General features: G+C 48.1%; 1 protein-coding gene across 1 annotated transcript in view; it reads left to right on the forward strand.

Annotated features, from left to right (window-relative positions):
* The window catches only part of URB2 (URB2 ribosome biogenesis homolog), a 62,725-nt gene extending 51,226 nt beyond the window's left edge, over nucleotides 1-11,499 (forward strand). Inside the window, exons 5-6 of the mRNA XM_066594874.1 lie at nucleotides 6,742-6,887; nucleotides 10,453-11,499. Of these exons, the coding sequence (XP_066450971.1) occupies nucleotides 6,742-6,887; nucleotides 10,453-11,499 (1,193 nt within the window). The remainder of the gene's footprint in view (nucleotides 1-6,741; nucleotides 6,888-10,452) is intronic.
* The last annotated feature ends 8,914 nt before the right edge of the window (nucleotides 11,500-20,413 follow it).

Genomic DNA, 20,413 nt, shown 5'->3' on the forward strand with positions numbered 1-20,413 from the left:
TATGGAGGAGGAGGAGGAGGAGGAGATGATGGAGGAGGAGGAGGAGGAGGAGGAGATGATGGAGGAGGAGGAGGAGGAGGAGGAGATGATGGAGGAGGAGGAGGAGGAGGAGGAGGAGGAGGAGATGATGGAGGAGGAGGAGGAGGAGATGATGGAGGAGGAGGAGGAGGAGGAGGAGATGATGGAGGAGGAGGAGGAGGAGGAGATGATGGAGGAGGAGGAGGAGGAGATGATGATGGAGGAGGAGGAGGAGATGATGATGGAGGAGGAGGAGGAGGAGGAGATGATGATGGAGGAGGAGGAGGAGATGATGGAGGAGGAGGAGGAGGAGGAGATGATGATGGAGGAGGAGGAGGAGATGATGATGATGATGGAGGAGGAGGAGGAGGAGATGATGATGATGGAGGAGGAGGAGGAGGAGATGATGATGATGGAGGAGGAGGAGATGATGATGATGGAGGAGGAGGAGGAGGAGATGATGATGGAGGAGGAGGAGGAGGAGGAGATGATGATGGAGGAGGAGGAGGAGGAGATGATGATGGAGGAGGAGGAGGAGGAGGAGGAGATGATGATGGAGGAGGAGGAGGAGGAGATGATGATGGAGGAGGAGGAGGAGGAGATGATGATGATGGAGGAGGAGGAGGAGGAGGAGGAGGAGGAGGAGGAGATGATGATGGAGGAGGAGGAGGAGGAGGAGGAGGAGGAGGAGATGATGATGATGGAGGAGGAGGAGGAGGAGGAGGAGATGATGATGATGGAGGAGGAGGAGGAGGAGGAGGAGATGATGATGATGGAGGAGGAGGAGGAGGAGGAGGAGGAGATGATGATGATGGAGGAGGAGGAGGAGGAGGAGATGATGATGATGGAGGAGGAGGAGGAGGAGGAGGAGGAGATGATGATGGAGGAGGAGGAGATGATGATGGAGGAGATGATGATGGAGGAGGAGGAGGAGGAGGAGGAGGAGATGATGATGGAGGAGGAGGAGGAGGAGGAGGAGATGATGGAGGAGGAGGAGGAGATGATGATGATGGAGGAGGAGGAGGAGGAGATGATGATGATGGAGGAGGGAGGAGGAGGAGGAGGAGGAGGAGGAGGAGGAGGAGGAGATGATGATGATGGAGGAGGAGGAGGAGGAGGAGGAGGAGGAGGAGGAGATGATGATGATGGAGGAGGAGGAGGAGGAGGAGGAGGAGGAGATGATGATGATGAGGAGGAGGAGGAGGAGGAGGAGATGATGATGATGGAGGAGGAGGAGGAGGAGGAGATGATGATGATGGAGGAGGAGGAGGAGGAGGAGGAGGAGATGATGATGATGGAGGAGGAGGAGGAGGAGGAGATGATGATGATGGAGGAGGAGGAGGAGGAGGAGGAGGAGATGATGATGGAGGAGGATGATGATGGAGGAGGAGGAGATGATGATGGAGGAGATGATGATGGAGGAGGAGGAGGAGGAGGAGGAGATGATGATGGAGGAGGAGGAGGAGGAGGAGGAGATGATGGAGGAGGAGGAGGAGATGATGATGATGGAGGAGGAGGAGGAGGAGGAGGAGGAGGAGGAGGAGGAGATGATGATGATGATGGAGGAGGAGGAGGAGGAGATGATGATGATGATGGAGGAGGAGGAGGAGGAGGAGGAGGAGGAGATGATGATGGAGGAGGAGGAGGAGGAGGAGGAGGAGATGATGATGGAGGAGGAGGAGGAGGAGGAGGAGGAGGAGGAGATGATGATGGAGGAGGAGGAGGAGGAGGAGGAGGAGATGATGATGGAGGAGGAGGAGGAGGAGGAGGAGGAGATGATGGAGGAGGAGGAGGAGATGATGGAGGAGGAGGAGGAGGAGGAGATGATGGAGGAGGAGGAGGAGGAGGAGGAGATGATGAGGAGGAGGAGGAGAGGAGGAGATGATGGAGGAGGAGGAGGAGGAGGAGGAGATGATGGAGGAGGAGGAGGAGGAGGAGGAGGAGGAGATGATGGAGGAGGAGGAGGAGGAGGAGGAGATGATGGAGGAGGAGGAGGAGGAGGAGGAGATGATGGAGGAGGAGGAGGAGAGGAGGAGATGATGAGGAGGAGGAGGAGGAGGAGGAGATGATGGAGGAGGAGGAGGAGGAGGAGGAGGAGATGATGGAGGAGGAGGAGGAGGAGGAGGAGATGATGGAGGAGGAGGAGGAGGAGGAGGAGATGATGGAGGAGGAGGAGGAGGAGGAGGAGATGATGGAGGAGGAGGAGGAGGAGGAGATGATGGAGGAGGAGGAGGAGGAGGAGATGATGGAGGAGGAGGAGGAGGAGATGATGGAGGAGGAGGAGGAGGAGATGATGGAGGAGGAGGAGATGATGGAGGAGGAGGAGGAGGAGGAGATGATGGAGGAGGAGATGATGGAGGAGGAGGAGGAGATGATGGAGGAGGAGATGATGGAGGAGGAGGAGGAGGAGGAGGAGATGATGGAGGAGGAGGAGGAGGAGGAGATGATGATGGAGGAGGAGGAGGAGGAGGAGAAGATGATGGAGGAGGAGGAGGAGGAGGAGGAGGAGGAGGAGGAGATGATGGAGGAGGAGGAGGAGGAGGAGGAGGAGGAGGAGATGATGATGATGATGGAGGAGGAGGAGGAGGAGGAGGAGATGATGGAGGAGGAGGAGGAGGAGGAGGAATAATAATATCCGAGAGGGATTGACAAAGCTAATTCCCCCTTTTTTGTGGTGAAAGAGGATGCATTTTTCTCCTGTTACAGTGAAAAGAATCATTAGGTTCTGCTGCTTTCCGCCGTCTGGGGAAATCCAGCCTTTGTTCATCTTTATGAGTGTAAGCATGTCAGCACTGGCAGTTGACAGGCGGGTACGCTTATCCATGATGATTCCCCCAGCTGCACTAAACACCCTCTCTGACAAGACGCTAGCGGCAGGGCAGGCCAGCACCTCCAGGGTGTACAGCGCAAGTTCGTGCCATGTGTCCAGCTTTGACACCCAATAGTTGTATGGAGTAGAGACATCACGGAGGACGGTGGTACGATCGGCTACGTACTCCATCACCATCTTTTTACAGTGCTCTCTCTGACTCAGCCTTGACTGGGGAGTGGTGACACAGTCTTACTGGGCAGCCATAAAGCTGGCAAAAGCCTTGGAGAGTGTTCCCCTGCCTGCGCTGGACATGCTGCCTAATCCTCGCTCCTTCCCTGCTAGTTGGCCCTCTGAACTGTGTCTTCTGCCACTAGCGCTGTCAATTGTGAACTTTAGCATCACTTTCCCACCTGGGCCCTGTGGTATTGCATCAATCTCGTACCTCTTTCCTCTTCGGTAATGTGAGTGGAATAGTTCTCCTTATACTGTGAGTCGATAAGGGTGTACACCCAGTAATCCGTGTTGGTCAAAATGCATCTAACACGAGGGTCACGGGAAAGGCAGCCTAACATGAAGTCAGCCATGTGTGCCAGGGTACCAGTACGCAACACATCACTGTCCTTACTAGGAAGATGACTTTCAGGATCATCCTTCTCATCTTCAGACCATACATGCTGAACAGATGAGAGGCAAGCAGCATGGGTACCCTCTGCAGTGTGGCCAGTTGTCTCTTTCCCCTCCTCCTCCAAAACGCGCTGAGATATAGACTTAAGGGTGGTCTGGCTATCAAGCAACATACTGTCATCCCCCATCTCCTGTTCTAACCACAAAGCGTCGGCCTTTATGCTTAGCAGCAAACTTCTCAGCAGGCAAAGCAGCGGGATGGTAACGCTAATGATGGCCGCATCGCTGCTCGCCATCTGGGTAGACTCCTCAAAGTTTCCGAGCACCTGGCAGATATCTGCCATCCATGCCCACTCCTCAGTAAAGAATTGTGGAGGCTGACTACCACTCCGCCACCCATGTTGCAGCTGGTATTCCACTATTGCTCTACGCTGCTCGTACAGCCTGGCCAACATGTGCAGCGAAGAATTCCAGCGTGTAGGCACGTCGCACAGCAGTCGGTGCTCTGGCAGCTGAAACCGATGTTGCAGGGTCCTCAGGGTGGCAGCATCCGTGGTGGACTTGCGGAAATGTGCGCAGATGCAGCACACCTTGCCGAGCAGGTCAGACAAGCGGGGGGTAGTTTTTCAGAAACCGCTGAACCACCAGATTAAAGAGGTGGGCCAGGCATGGCACGTGTGTGAGGCTGACGAGCTGCAGAGCTGCCACCAGGTTACGGCCGTTGTCACACATGACCATGCCCGATTGGAGGCTCAGCGACAAAAGCCAGAGGTCGGTCTGCTCTGTCAGACCCTGCAGCAGCTCGGGGGCCGTGTGCCTCTTGTCACCTAAACTGATTAGTTTCAGCACGGCTTGCTGACGCTTGCCCATCGCTGTGCTGCCGCGCCGCGTGCTACCGACTGCTGGCGACGTGCTCACACTTCTTAATTGAGAGGTAGAGGTGGCGGAGGAGGAGGGGGAAGGTTTGGAGGAGGGGGCATAAAACGCCGCAGATACCAGCACCGAGGTAGGGCCCGCTATTCTGGGTGTGGATAGGACGTGAGTGGTCCCAGACTCTGAATCGGTCCCAGCCTCCACCAAGTTCAGCCAATGTGCCGTCAGGGAGATATAGTGGCCCTGCCTGCCAGTACTTGTCCACGTGTCCGTGGTTAAGTGGACCTTCCTGGTAACCGCGTTGGTGAGGACACGATTTATGTTGCGGGAGACGTGCTGGTGTAGGGCTGGGACAGCACACCGGGAAAAATAGTGGCAACTGGGGACCGAGTGGCGCGGGACCACCGCCACCATCATGTTTTTGAAAGCCTCTGTTTCCACAAGCCTGTATGGCAGCATTTCCATGCTGATTAACTTGGCAATGTGCCAGTTTAAAGCTTGTGCATGCGGGTGGGTGGTGGCGTATTTGCGCTTTTGCTCCAACAGTTCACGGTGAGAGCTGGCTGTATGGCACTTCAGGCTGAGAACTCTATTACTGAAAGGCTGGAAACTGGCCTTGATGCATAATACAAAAATTGATGCACTACTACTCCCAGCAAGCCACAACTATAATACACACGGTCAGATGTAGCCTTAAGAAGGAGCATTGGGGTTCTTGCACGGAGGATCAGGACTGTATAGTGTATAACTTTCCCTATAGAAGTGGCTGTGCCCCTGCACTCTGTGTTATGCACTGCAGACACAGAACGGTATAAATGAAGTCGCTTGCAGTAGGCTAGGATATGTTAGAGAGCAGTTTCACGGTGAGAGCTGGTTGGACGGCACTTCAGGCTGAGAACGCTATTACTGAAAGGCTGGGAACTGGCCTTGATGCGTAATACAAAAATTGATGCACTGCTACTCCCAGCAAGCCACAACTATAATGCACACGGTCAGATGTAGCCCTAAGAAGGACCGTTGGGGTTCTTGAAGACAGGATCCTACTCTAACACTTTCCGTATATAAACAACTCTTTCCCTAAACTCTGCATAATACACTGCAGACTGAGAACGCTATAGTTGAAAAGGCCTGCACAGCCCAAGATGCTTAAAAAAAAAATTGGTGCACTACTGCTCCCAGCCAGCCACAGCAGTAGTTTACACTATGAAGAGTGAGTAGCCCTAAGAAGGACCGTTGGGGCTCCTGAAGAATGGATCCTACTTTAACACTTTCCCTATTTCAGCAGCAGCACCTTCCCTAACCTCTGCCAGCATGAGTCTGAGGCGAGCCGAGAGTGGGACCAGTTTAAGTACTAGGCGATCACCTGATCTCGTCAGCCACTCACTACTGTGGGGTGGGATAGGGCTGGCATGTTACAGCAAGAAGTTGTAATGCCTTCCCCGCATGTCTATTGGCTGGAAAATGGCGCTAAACATGCAGGGAAGGAAATGCAATTGACTCGAGTACCGCGTGGTGTTCGTCTCGAGTAACGAGCATCTCGAGTACCCTAATGCTCGAACGAGTGTGCTCGCTCATATCTAACGATAAGCACTCATTGAGGCCCTTAGGGGAACACGAGTCTAACCTAAATATCCAGGCACACTCTTTTTGGAGAAACGGAGTGCATCTGGGTTGTTATTGTGTTTGTCACTGATGTGTTTGGCTATGCTAGTATGTTCCCCTCGATTAATGTTCCTGATATGGTCTAGGACTCTCCTCCATAGTTGTTGCGCTGTTTTGCCGATGTAATCAAGGGGACATGAACACGATGCCAGTTAAATCACTCTGCTAGTCTTGCAATTTATGAAGTCTCTTATCTGATATTGATTCCCTGTGACAGAGCTCTTAAAGGAAGACCCTTTCCTCATAAATTTGTAAGCTTTGCATCCCGAACAGGGATAAATCCTTTCGGGGGATTTCTGGATAGCAATGTATTAGAAGTGGGTAATGGTAATAAATGACTGTGTACAAGTCGAACTTGTAGATTTTTTTCTCCGTTTGTAGGTAATCAGGGGTCTTTCATGTAAATAGTCTACCAAATCAGTATCTTTTTGGAGGATACTCCAATGTTTCTCTCACTTCTCAAGACCTGTCATCATATGTCTCAATTATTCAGATTTTACCATCCCCTACTGTTTTGGGTCGAGTATCCAAAAAATCTTCTCTTCTAGAATTGCCTGCAAATTCGGATGCTGATGTTATCACATCATTTGGGTAACCTCTGTTTTGAAACCGATGAGACATTTGTTTGGCTTTTTCCTTGAAATCTACATCTCAGGAACAATTTCTTCTTGTTTTTATCATCTGACCCCTGGGAACCCCCTTTTTAAAGGGCAAGGGGTGGTGGCTACTCCAATGTAATAATGTGTTTGTAGTGGTTGATTTACGAAATATCGTAGTTTCTAAGGTTCCAGCCTCAGACTTCAGCATCCGAAGATCCAAAAATGTGATCGTCATGGGATCAATTTCGGCCGTAAAGAATAGGCCAAGCCAGTTATTGTTCAGATGTCTCATGAAGTTGGTAAATTCCTCTGTGGGACCCGTTCAGAGGATCAGGGCGTCATCTTTCAACCTTATCCATAGGTCTATAGATGACGCACACTTCTTGTTCGCCTCGCAAAAAACGTATGTTTCCTCCCACCAGCCCAGCTATAGATTGGCATAACTGGGGGCACACAGGCTCCCCATAGCTGTACCCCTGAGCTGGTGGAAGTACTTACCCTCAAATAGGAAATAATTCCTATGGAGGACGAACGAGAGGAGTTGCAGTAGAAGATCGTTGTGGGGCTTTAAATGGATACCTCTTTGGTTCAAATAGAATTCAGCAGCTCGCAATCCACCTACATGGGGGATCGAGCTATATAAAGCTTCCACAATTAAGCTCGCTAGTTTCGTGTTTGAAGATATAGACATTTAGTCTTTTCCTATGCAAATGCGAATACGACTGATCCCTCCGCACTGTGACAGCTTTTCAAATATTTGTAGACAGCTATTAAGTCTCCTCTCATCCTTCTTTTTTGCAAGCTAAACATTCCAAGAGCCTTTAGCTATTCCTTATAGGACATAATTTGCAGAACGCTCACCATCTTGGTAACTCTTCTCTGAACTTGCTCCAGTTTGTCTATGTCCTTTTTAAAGTGGGGTGCCCAAAACTGGACACAGTATTCCAGATGAGGTCTGACTAAGTAACAGTAGAGGGGGATAATTACCTCACCTGAACTAGACTCTATGCTGCTCTTAATACATTCTAAAATTGTGTTTGCCATTTTGGCCGCTGCATCACATTGTTGACGCATGTTCAGTCTATGATCTATTAGAATACCCAAGTCTTTTTCACATGTGATGTTGCTTAGCCCAATTCCTCCTATTTTGTATGTGTTTTTTTCATTTTTCTTGCCCAGATGTAGGGCTTTGCATTGAGCAAGGGGTCACCTGGTCTAACCCCCTATTCAGTGCAGGATTCACTAAATCATCCCAGACAGATATTTGCCCAGCCTCTGTTTGAACACTTCCATTGAAGGAGAACTCACCACCTCCTGTGGTAACCTGTTCCACTCATTTATCACCCTCACTGTCAGAAAGTTTTTTCTAATATCTGATTTGTCGCCTCCCTTTCAGTTTCATCCCATTGCTTTTAGTCTTTACTTGTGCAAATGAGAATAGGGCTGATCCCTCACCCAAGACACCCCAATGTACTGATGAAGACACCCCAATGTACTAATGAAGACATCGGGTGCGACAGGGTTCAGTATTAGGCCCCATTCTGCTCAATATATTTTTCAACGACCTGATAGAGGGGCTGCCCAGTAAAATATAAATTTTTGCAGATGACACAGAATTATACAAGATAACCAATGCACCTGAAGACATTGTACGGCTAAATGGACCTAGATAAGCTGGGGGCTTCGGTAGAAAAATGGCAAATGAAGTTCAATGTTGACAAATGTAAGGTTATGCACATGGGCACGAGAAACGGATGTCACCAATATTCACTAAATGGGGTATTGCTAGGGAAAAGTGATATGAAAAAAGACCTAGGGGTACTAGTGGACTGTAGATTTAACTGGAGCAACCAATGCAAGTCAACTGCTGCAAAAGCAAATAAAGTCTTCGGGTGCATTAAAAGAGGTATAGGACTATGACCACTCCAGAACCCCAGAAAATATAAAAGGGGACAATCCGGGCCCCGGCCCACGTGACATGGAAGGGGGTTGTGGCAGTGCCAGCTCGCTAGAGGTGAACCATAACCCAACGCATAAAACCCGCAGAAGCGCTACCATTGCAGCCAGACCCAATACGCCCAGACCGTACCCGCAGCCCAGAGACCCCTCGCCTGAAGACGAGTGGGATTGGAGGGATCATTTACGCGCACTACCAACCAAAAGTGACTTCCTAAGGTTGGAGGCCTCCCATAAGGAAGCTATGTTTACGCTGCAACAAGAGATCAAGCAAGTGGGCAACAGGCTAAGCACTGTGGAAGAGTCACAATAGAAGGTTTTTTCAACATTAGATGCCCATAGCCAAGCAATTAATGCACAAGCTATACAGTTAGCGGACATTTTGACTCACATTGACGACATTGAGAATCGCCACAGGCGAAATAACCTGCGCCTGAGGGGCCTTTCGGAAGAGATCACACCAACGCAGCTGGAGGACTGGGCCCACAATTTCTTTGGCTCACTGCTGCAGAGGGGACCTGAGAGCCCAGTTGAGATTGACCGTATACATAGGACTCTAGGCCCAAAGCCAGACAACCCAAACAGACCGCGAGATGTGGTTTGCCGTATCCACTACTTTAAAGATAAGGAAACCATAATGAGAAAAGCCCGGGAAAAAAAGGACACTCTACAACACAATGGTACCCCCATAGAAGTGTTTCCAGACTTGGCCCGCCGTACATTGCAGTTGCGCAGGGCAGTGAGACCGATTCTAGAGGAACTGAGAGCAAACAATATCCTTTACAGATGGGGGTACCCGTTCCAACTTACAGCAACGAGAAATGGGAAAACAGCCTCCTTCAAATCACCAGCTGACCTGCCAATGTTTCTAGGAACTTTGGAGTTACCTATGGTAGCGATCCCAGATTGGCCGTATGTTCCGGCCCTACCCATCGAAGCCCCAAGAGAGCCATGGCAGGAGGCTAGACCACACAGATCCCGGCCGTCAGAGACCGGCAACAGGGCAAAACGCTGATCACTCGCTACAAAAATCGCTCCGGCGCCGAAAGAGCTAGGGTTTAATGCCATAGCAATCGGAGAAATGCGTTTACTTGACTTTAGCTAATGATTACGGAGGGGCCCTAAGGGCGGAATTATTCGTTTGAAGGGAGGAGGATTTCCTGGGAGATTTGTTTAGTTTCTAAAAGTTATAATTTGCATAATGGTCGTATAAGTGTTCTAGATAAGGTGAAATGTAATATTAATAAGCTCTATACTAATCATTTACTTGAGTCGCCGGGGAAGGTGGCGGGAGGGGGCTTTCTTTCCTGCTCGGTACCCCACCCCACCGGATGGACGATGTTTACGCATCGACTGCAGCCAACCTTAGGTTGGTTCCCCACTCTACTAGATTGGAAAATTGGATTCCAATCGATGGAACAACGGGTTTCTGTCACCTACTTTTTTCTTTCTACCCCCCTCTATTTCTTCCCTTCTTCTTTCTTGAGCCTATGCCTCGTGTGTGCTTCGGTTGCGGCTCGCCCCCAGGGTCATCCACTATTTACATATTAAGTCATGGCTAGTATAACCTTTTGTACCTACAATACTAGGGGTATGAATGCGCCGGCCAAGAGGGGCCAGATCTTGGCACATATGCGCAAGAAGCGAGTCATGTTAGCCCTCTTTCAGGAGACACACTATAAAGAAGGCCGAGTCCCAAAAGGCAACAATAGATATTATACCAATTGGCACCATAGTGTAAACCCTGATAAGAGGTCTTGCGGAGTGTCGATCGCAATTCACAAGACCCTCCCACATAGAGTCTTGGCCTCCAAAGTAGACAACGAAGGGAGATATATCTTTTTAAAGCTTGATTTAGGAGGACGCATATTAACAATAGCTAACGTCTACTCTCCAAATTCTGGACAGGTCTCGTTTGGCTGCCGTATCCTAGGAGAACTGGCACGGTTCGCCTCAGGCTCCAGGATCGTACTCGGAGGGGACCTCAACCTCAGCCTGGACCCGGAGCTGGACTCTTCCTCGGGTAAGTCCGGCACTTCCTTGGCGGCCTTGCGTAGACTGCGGAGACAGTTAGCTGAGCTGAGACTCGTTGACCTCTGGAGGACGCTCCATCCAGGGGTCAAGGACTACAGCCACCACTCAGCCTCACACAACAGCTACGGGAGACTAGATTATATCTTCATCTCACACGACCTCCTAGATCTTGACCCCAAGTGCTCTATAGGCAACTTTGTATGGTCGGACCACGCGCCTGTCTTCGGGGCACTCCTGGGGCAGGGGATTAGAGGGGGCTTGAACTCATGGAGATTAAACGACAACCTTTTAAGCGATTCATGTTGTCTACAGGAGATCAGGAAGAGCATTGAAATATTCATAGATACTCACAAAATGGATACAACACATCCGACTGTGCAATGGGAAGCCCTTAAGTGCGTGCTAAGGGTGGTCTTTAAATCGCATGGTACACGCCTCAAAAGGGATAGGACGGGGAAACTGTCGAGCCTGATTTCCCAACTGGAAAAGGCGGAACAAGCTAATAAAGCGAACCCTACACAAACCTTAAGTGCAGAAATCTCAATACTACGCCAACAGGTCCTAGAAATACTGGACAAAAACCACCTTTGCATGAGGGATAGGCTAAAAGGAAAATTCTATGAATACGGAAATAAAAGCGGAGCATGGCTAGCGCGAGCTCTAAACCCCAGGGGAAATCAAACTTACATATTTGCAATGAAATCAAAAGAGAAAGGGAAAGTCCACGCAACAAAAGATATCCTAGAATGCTTTCAGAACTATTATAGCGAGCTGTATAACATTGAAAACCCAGTAGAACAAGGGGAGATCGACCAATATTTACAGACACACGCATTGAGAACGATAACAATAGACCAGGCGCCGGAATTAGATGAGGACTTCACAGATCAAGAAATAAATCAAAGAAATCAAAGAGCTTAAAATAGGGAAAAGCCCGGGACCCGACGGCTTCACCCCAAGGTTTTACAAATCTTTTGGTGATCTTCTCGCCCCACTATTGAGCAAGGCCTTTAACGCAATATCAGACACATGCACCTTCCCTCCACAGTCCTTACAGGCCACCATAACTGTATTGCCCAAGCCGGGTAAAGATCCCATGACTTGCGAAAATTATCGCCCAATCTCCCTGTTAAATATTGACACGAAGATCTTCGCGAAAGTCATCGCATCACGCTTAAGACCGTTGACCCGGGAAATTATCAACAGAGACCAAGTAGGGTTTGTCCCTGGGAGGGAAGCCAGGGACAACACCATAAGAACACTCTCTCTGATGGATCGGGCAAAAGAGGCTAACACGCCACTATGCCTACTATCGGTCGATGCGGAGAAAGCTTTCGACCGAGTCAACTGGTTGTTCCTAGAAAGCACGCTGAGTCAGTTGGGCATGGGCAATAGATGCAGGCAATGGGTTATGGCCCTTTATAACGAGCCCACTGCTCAGGTAAGAGTAAACGGCGTACTGTCCAAACCAATAAGCATCAAGAATGGAACTCGCCAGGGGTGCCCCCTGTCACCGACGTTGTACGCAATGGTAATGGAATCGTTCGCCAATGCCATTAGGGAAAATAAAGAAATATCGGGCTATAAAGTTGCTGGAAGAGAGCACAAGGTCGCGCTATTTGCTGATGACCTATTGATATACATGACTAACCCTAAAAAAGACTTTCCTGCAATCCTACACGAATGTGCATCATATAGCCGAGTCAGCAACTTTAAAATCAACATGACCAAATCAGAGATACTAAACATCACACTCCCTGTAGAGGAAATCACCCAATTAGCTTCAAAATTCCCCCTAAGATGGCGAAAGGACCAAATAAAATATCTGGGGGTGACCCTACCAGCAGACACTGGGAATTTATACGGGCTTAATTTTGAACCTATCCTTACAACCATCACAAAAGATCTAGATAAATGGAGAGCATTGAACCTATCATGGCTGGGCAGAATTAACACACTTAAAATGAACGTCTTACCCAGACTTCTCTATTTCTTCCAAGCCCTACCCATTAACATCCCAAAGGACTACTTTATTAGACTCCAAAAAGCTGCAACCCGATATATATGGAAAGATTCCAAACCACGTCTCAGCTTTAAGCTCCTAACGCAGCAAAAGAACAATGGGGGATTGGGACTCCCGGATATGCGATCATATTATAGAGCTGCAATAAGTAAAATAGTAATAGATCTGACACGAAAAGACCCCACGGAACACTGGGTGGAAATAGAGCGAACAACAAAACAATTACAGGGGCTATTTTGGCTGAAGGGTGGATTAGGCAGGCGCGGTTTGAGGGTATCCCCTCTAATGAGTTCAATATTGAAAATATGGGACGGCTTTGCAGTAGGGTGCGGACTGGTTAGAGTGTCGGGGCCATAGACGCCACTGACAGGGAACCCGGACTTCCCCCAGGGAGACGTCGAATTACCCCTGATAGAGAGACTAGGGCTGCAATGTCCCAGGGTGCATGACGTAATGGACAAGGACGGAATCCTGCAATTGGAGACATTAGTGGGAGAGGGGGGGCCGAGGGCTAGCGCGTGGCTCCAATACAATCAGATTGCTCACTACATAAGTACATTGGGACCAATGACCAAATTGACACAGCCCTCCACATCCTTTGAGGGGCTTTGCGAAGCTCAACAGAGAAGGAGAGGCGAGATCTCCGCAGTCTACAACATCTTGGTAACCGAGGGGGGCCGGGGTTCTGGAGGAGCATTCAGGAAAGCATGGGAGAAGGAACTGGGTCGAGCCGTGCCAGACGAGGAGTGGGTGAAGGTTCAAAGCCTGACACATAAGATGACGATCTCAGGTAACCATCAAGAGTTAAATTACAAATTGCTCACACGATGGTACCGCACCCCGGTACGTCTGGCCAGATTCTATCCAGGGGTCACTGATCTATGCTGGAGGTGCATGACAGGAACTGGGACTCTTACCCACATTTGGTGGTCGTGTCCTCAGATTTCACGCCTTTGGAAGGCGGTTGAGGGACTGCATAATGCTCTGACTAGAAGCTCACTGGCCATCACCCCCGAAATAGCCCTCCTGTCAGCCATACTGGGTCCAATAGGAACAATTAAGAAAGGAATTCTTCGCTTTTTTCTCTTAGCAGCAAGGGTCATTATCCCTCGTCTATGGAGATCACAGGTTCCACCTTCCAGGCTGAACTGGGTCGTAGCCCTAGATGATATAAGCCACATGGAGGAGTTGAGAGCGGAGGACGATAACAAATATGCAGCCTTTAATGCGGTCTGGGAGCCCTCGCTGACCTTCCGTAAGTCAACAGACTTTGACGGGTGGCTACAGAGGGGCGAGCTCCCCAAATCGATAACAAGCCCTGGACTTGGCGAGCGTACAGAGGCTAGAGGTAACATGAGGCTCTCTTTCTCTACTTCCTTACTTCTAATCCCGCTTTTTTTTTTTTGCCTTTTCTTTTCTCTCTCTCTTCTTTCACAATCTCGACTTCCCCCTCTTCCCTAATCCCTTTCTCACACCCATTCTTGTTTAGTTTCACGCTACTATACTCAAAGTATTGCGCACCGGCAGTCATTACGTCCCGATATCTTCGGGACGGGATGCCTGTCGGATATTAGACTACAAATTAAGATGGACAGTTACAATGCTGGTTATATACAAGTTTAGAATTCAGAAGCAACGTTTGTTATAACTACAAATCAGGCAGGAGGATGTTATCGAAGTTTTAGGAGATATTTAATGTTTACAAGAAAAAGATCAGAAGTGTAATATATATATATATATATATATATATATTAGCTTATCCCCTTAACGACCGGGCCATAGCCTTTTTATGTCCTCCCGAAGTGGGCTTTATTCTCTGAGGACGTAAAAACATGTGTCCTGCAGAGAATAACGCCCCTCCGGCTGTGGACGTGACAGCTTCATGCTGTCGGTGTCCGCAGGTAGCTGACAGCATGGAGCTGTCATCCCGGGCTGTTCGGACCCCCGCCCGGCATTGCGATCGGCGCTATGCAATGGATAGCGCCGATCGCAAAAAAGTAAATAAAAAAGTGCAATAAAGGTTAAAGATTCAGCCGCTCCGATGGATCGGATCCATCGGAGCAGCTGAAATTACTCACCGAGGTCCGCCGCACGACTCCCCGCTGTCCCGATGCTCCGGGCGCCGAAGCCGTCCTTCTGCGCATACGCGCCAGGCGGCATTACGTCAGCCGCATGCGCAGAAGGCCCGGCGGCGCGGGAGACTTAAAATCTCCTGGCTCCCGGCTCCTGTAGGTAGCCGGGAGGCAGGAGATGTCAGCAGGGACCGTGGTGAGCGGTCCCCGGTACCACGATCGTCGTTATCCAATGAATAACGATGATCGCGGAAAAGTGAAAAAAAAGTGTAAAAAAAAAAGTTTCACCTCCCCTCATGGATCGGATCCATGAGGGGAGGTGAAAATACTCACCTCAGGTCCGCCGATGTCCTCCGGCCGGTGTCGGGACCCCTCGCTGGCTTCTGCGATGTGCCGATGCGGCACGCATGCGCAGAAGCCGGCGAGCCCGGCAAATTCAAAATCTCCCTGCACCCGGCTGTCACAGATAGTCGAGTGCAGGGAGATATGACTGGGGACCGCTGTATGTGGTTTCCAGTCATATGATCACCGTTATCCATCGGATAACAGTGATCATATACAGTTAAAAAGTAAAAAAAAAAAAAAAAAAAGTTAAAAGTAAAAAAAAGTTTAAAAAGTAAAAGTTTCATCTCCCCTTACGGATCGTATCCGTAAGGGGGGATGAAATTACGTACCCAAGGTCCCGGATTTGTTCCCTGATGGGATGTTGATCCGTGGACCTTACCCCAGCTTCTGCGCATGCGCCTGTCAGCATGATGGCGGACGCATGCGCAAAAGTGAAATATTGCCCAAGAAATATAAAATCTCCCTGCTGCTGGCTACCAAAGGTAGCCAAGAGCCTGGAGATGTCACGGGGAGCCGCGGTATGCGGTTACTGGTCACGTGATCGCCGTTATCCAATGCATAATGGCGATCACGTAACAGTTCTTTAAAAAGTGGCAGTTTCATTTCCCCTCACCGATGCGATCGGTTGGGGGAGATGAAACATCTTCTCGGAGGCTTCTGCATTTGAATCCAGATGCGATTATCCTCCATAGACCCTTCCGGCTGCTGCGCATGCGCCCGCCGGCAACATGCCGGACACATTCGCAGGAGCCGGGAAGCCCAGGAAATTTTAAATCTCCTTGCTCCCAGCGACCAACGGTCGCTGAGTGCTTGGAGCAGTGACCGGTGGCCTCGTTGAGCGGTCCCCGGTCACGTGATAAAGTAGCGATCTAACATTAGGCCGGTCACACATGACCGGAGAGGAATTACGGGTTCTGCATGCGCTTGATCAGCGGTAATCCACGGATCAATTGCATGCATTGGATTACACAATTCCCCCCAATTAGCGGGTCGGAATTACGTAATCCACTCGCAGAAACAGAACACAGCATGCTATATTTTACCACGAATATCTGCGACCTAGAGCCCTTTGTGCTCTATGACCGCGGATATACTCGCACCCCATATGCAAACACATTGTGTACGGGCTGCGGGTACCCGGGTCATCTCTAAGCGATGGCGCGGGAAATGCAAACAAAAAACCGCCTGTGTGAGTAGGCAGTTATGCGCAGTACATTACGCAACCGTACGCAGGGTCACAGCCGGGCTCACAGCTGGAATCCGCTGCGGGCCTCGGCAAGCGGATTCCGCCTACGGCTACATGAGCCCAGCGTTATTCAGACCGCTACCAGTAATCCGTAATTTACAAGAAGCCCCGGGAACGTTCGTCTTCCTGCGCTTCCAGGAGCAGCTTGTTGAGCGCCTTCTCTGTGAGACCGCTGCACCGCAGCAAGATTACAAAGCCTCACAGCGCCACTTTCTACACCCCATCCCCGCCGCTGAGGTTACGAAATACCCCCCAAAATACATGAGAGGAGGGGGGGGGGGATACCTGGTTTTCTTGCCCCATGTGCCCAACCCAACCAGCCTCCGTAATTACCCCTGTCTTTGGACATAAAACGCAGTTTATATTATTACCTTTATCTAATATTTAGGGAATGCCAAAAAATGGGGATGGCGGGGGGAGGATTATTTTTAGGAAGTCAATTTTTTTTCCGTATAAGTGGGCAATGGGGCCTGGAATTTATTCAGTTCTGCCCTGAAATCCAGCGGGCATTCCCTCCATTATGGGCCTAGCCATGTGTCCTGTAAGTAGATTAGGGCCACAATGGGTATGTTTCTCAACACGGGACAAACAGGGGTATCCATTTTGGGGTGAAAGTCTTCATGCCTATGTACACTGTACAAAAAAAAACAGTTTTTCAATTGACAAAATTGCCAAACAAATGAAAATCGTAATTTTTTCCTTTTGCTTTGCTTAGATTCATTCAAATACTTTGGGGTCAAAATATGCAGTACACCCCTAGATGAATTTGTTAAGGGGTCTAGTTTTTAAAATGGGGTCAATTGTGGGGGGTCTCTATCGTTTTGGACACTCAATGGCTCTACATGTGGGCAATGGGGACTGGAATTTATTCCGTTGTACCCTGAAATCCAACGGGTGCTCCTTCCATTATAGGCCTAGCTATGTTTCCTTTAAGTAGATTAGGGCCACAATGGGTAGGTTTCTGAACACGGGACAAACGGGGGTATCCATTTTGGGGTGAACGTCTTCATTCCTACGTACAATTTCCAAAAAAAAAAAAGTTTTAAAATTGACACAATTGCCAAAAAAATGAAAATCATAATTTTTTCCTTCTGCTTGGCTTAGATTCATTCAAAAACTGTGAAGTCAAAAAAGTCATCATACCCCTAGAGAAATTCGTTAGGGGGTCTACTTTTCAAAATAGGGTCACTTGTGGGGGTTCTCCATCGTTTTGGTCACTCAATGGCTCTACAAGTGGGCAATGGGGACTAAATCTCCTTCAAGCAAAATTTCTGTTCCGAAAGCCACCGGTTGCTTTTTTCATTTTGGGCCCCATTGTGCATCCAGACATATGATTAGGGCCACAATGGGTTGTTTCTGAGCACGGGAGAAACAGGGGTATCCATTTTGGGGTGCAATTCTTCATTCATATATGTCCTGTACAAAAAACTGCTTTTAAAATGACAGAATTACCCAAAAAATGAAAATCGTAATTTTTTTCCTTCGGCTTGGCTTAGATTCATTCAAAAACTGTGAAGTCAAAAAAGTCATCGTACCCCTAGATAAATTCGTTAAGGGGTCTACTTTTCAAAATAGGGTCACTTGTGGGTGTTCTCCATAGTTTTGGTCACTCAATGGCTCTACAAGTGGGCAATGGGGCCTAAATCTCCTTCAAGCAAAATTTCTGTTCCGAAAGCCACCGGTTGCTCCTTTCATTTTGGGCCCCATTGTGCATCCAAACGTAAGATTAGGGCCACAATGGGTATGTTTCTGAGCACGGGACAAACAGGGGTATCCATTCTGGGGTGCAAATCCTAATTTTCATGTGTACTATAGAAAAAAGTCCTGTCTTTAAAATGACATATTTGCAAAAATATGAAATTTTAGTTTTTCTCTTCTAAATTGCATTGATTCCTGAAAACAAACTGTGGGGTTAAAATACTCCTGACACCCCTCAGTGAATACGTTAAAGGGTGTAGTTTTTAAAATGGGGTCACTTGTGGGGGTAGCTATCATTTTGACTCCTATGAGCCTTTCCAATCTTGGATTGGTGTAGGAAAACAAAGTGTTCCTCAAAATGCTGAAAAGTAATGTTACATTTGTACGTCTCCGAAAGTTTTTCCAATGTGCGCCCAAAATAAAGTAAATGGATGGAAATATAAATCTTAGCAAAAATTTCTATATTATGTTTGCACATATTTGAGATATTGCAGTTGGAAATGTGAAAAAATGACGATTTTTTCAAAATTTTCCCAATTTTGGCGCTTTTAATAAATAAACACAAATTCTATCGGTCTTTTTTTTCCACCTTAATGAAGTACAATATGTGGCGAAAAAACAATGTCAGAATCGCTTGGATATGCAAAACCTTTCTGGTCTTTTTCCATGCTAAAGTGACACGTGTCAGATTTGCAAAATTTGGCCTGGTCATTAAGGCACAAACAGGCTTGGTCACTAAGGGGTTATATTGCATCTTTAATAACCACTAGAAACGTAATTTTGCAATTCTGCTTAACACGGACAGACAATATTGTAAGTTATATGTTGTAAAAATTTAATAAAATACTTTTGAACATAAAAGAGGTATAGGAGCGAGGGACGAAAACATTATTCTCCCACTATATAAGGCACTTGTTAGGCCCCACATGGAATACTGCGTACAGTTCTGGACACTGGTGCTTAGGAAAGATGTTGCAGTGCTTGAGGGGGTTCAAAAAAGGGCAACTAAACTAATACATGGAACGAAGGGACTGGAATACCCAGAGAGGCTATCAAAATTGGGATTATTTACCCTGGAAAAAAGACAGCTAAGGGGCGATCAAATTACCATGTATAAATACATTAGGGGACAATACAAAGATCTCTCCCATGATCTGTTTATACCCAGGACTGCTACGGTAACAAGAGAGTATCCGCTACGTCTAGAAGAAAGCAGGTTTCATCACCAACACAGAAAAGGGTTCTTTACTGTAAGAGCAGTGAGACTGTGGAACTCTCTGCCTGAGGACGTGGTGATGGCAAAATCCATAGAGGAATTTAAGAGGGGACTAGATGTCTTTCTGGAGTGGAAGGATATTGCAGGATATAGATTTTAGGGGAGCAGCGAGTTGTTGACCCGGGTCTTATAGACAGGTAGAAACTATTAACAGGCTGAACTAGAAGGACGTTGTCTTCATTCGGCCTAGCATACTATGTTACTATGTAATGTACTGATCGGGGTGTGTTGATGTACTGATGAAGTCACTGCAATGTATTGATGAAGACACTCCAAAGACACCCCCATGTACTGAAGAAGACATCCCAATGTACTGATGAAATTACCGCAATATACTAATGAAATCACCCGGATAAACTGATGAGGACACCACAATGTACTCATGAAGACACCCCAATGTACTAATAAAGACAACCCAAAGTGCTGATGAAGACACCCCAAAAAAACTGATGACAAAACCACAAAGTACTGACGAAAACACCTTGATTTACAGATGAAGATCCCCCAATGCCCTGATGAAGATACCCCGATGCAGTGAGGACAACCCAAAGACATGTACTGCTGAAGTCACTAGTATGTACCGATAAGACACCGCAATCTACTAATGAAAACATCGCAATGCACAGATGAAGACACCTACATGTACTGATGACACTCCAAAGTACTGATGAAGACACCCCGATTTTCTGATGAAGTCACCGCGATGTACTAATAAAGACACCCCAATGTACTGAACAAGGCACTTCAAAGACCCCCATGTACTGAAGAATAACATCCCAATGTACTGATGACGTTTCCCCTAATTTACAAATGAAGTCACCCAAATAAACTGATGAAGACACCCCAATGTACTAATAAGGACACCCCAATTCACTGAAGACACCCCAACATACCAATGAAGACACCCCAATGTATTGAGTAAGACACTTTGATGCACTGATGAAGACACTCCAACGTACCAATGAAGCCACAGCAATGTACTGATGAAGTCACACTGATGTATTAATGCAGACACTCCTATGTACTGATGAAGACATCCCAAAGACATTCCATTTACTGATGAAGCCATCACGACGTTCTGATTAAGTCACCCCGATGTACTAATAAAGATACCGCGATGTACTGATGAAGACACCCCAATGTACTAATGAAATCACCCCAATGAACTGATGAAG

This window comes from Eleutherodactylus coqui, chromosome 3 (assembly GCF_035609145.1).
Source record: "Eleutherodactylus coqui strain aEleCoq1 chromosome 3, aEleCoq1.hap1, whole genome shotgun sequence".
Lineage (NCBI taxonomy): Eukaryota > Metazoa > Chordata > Amphibia > Anura > Eleutherodactylidae > Eleutherodactylus > Eleutherodactylus coqui.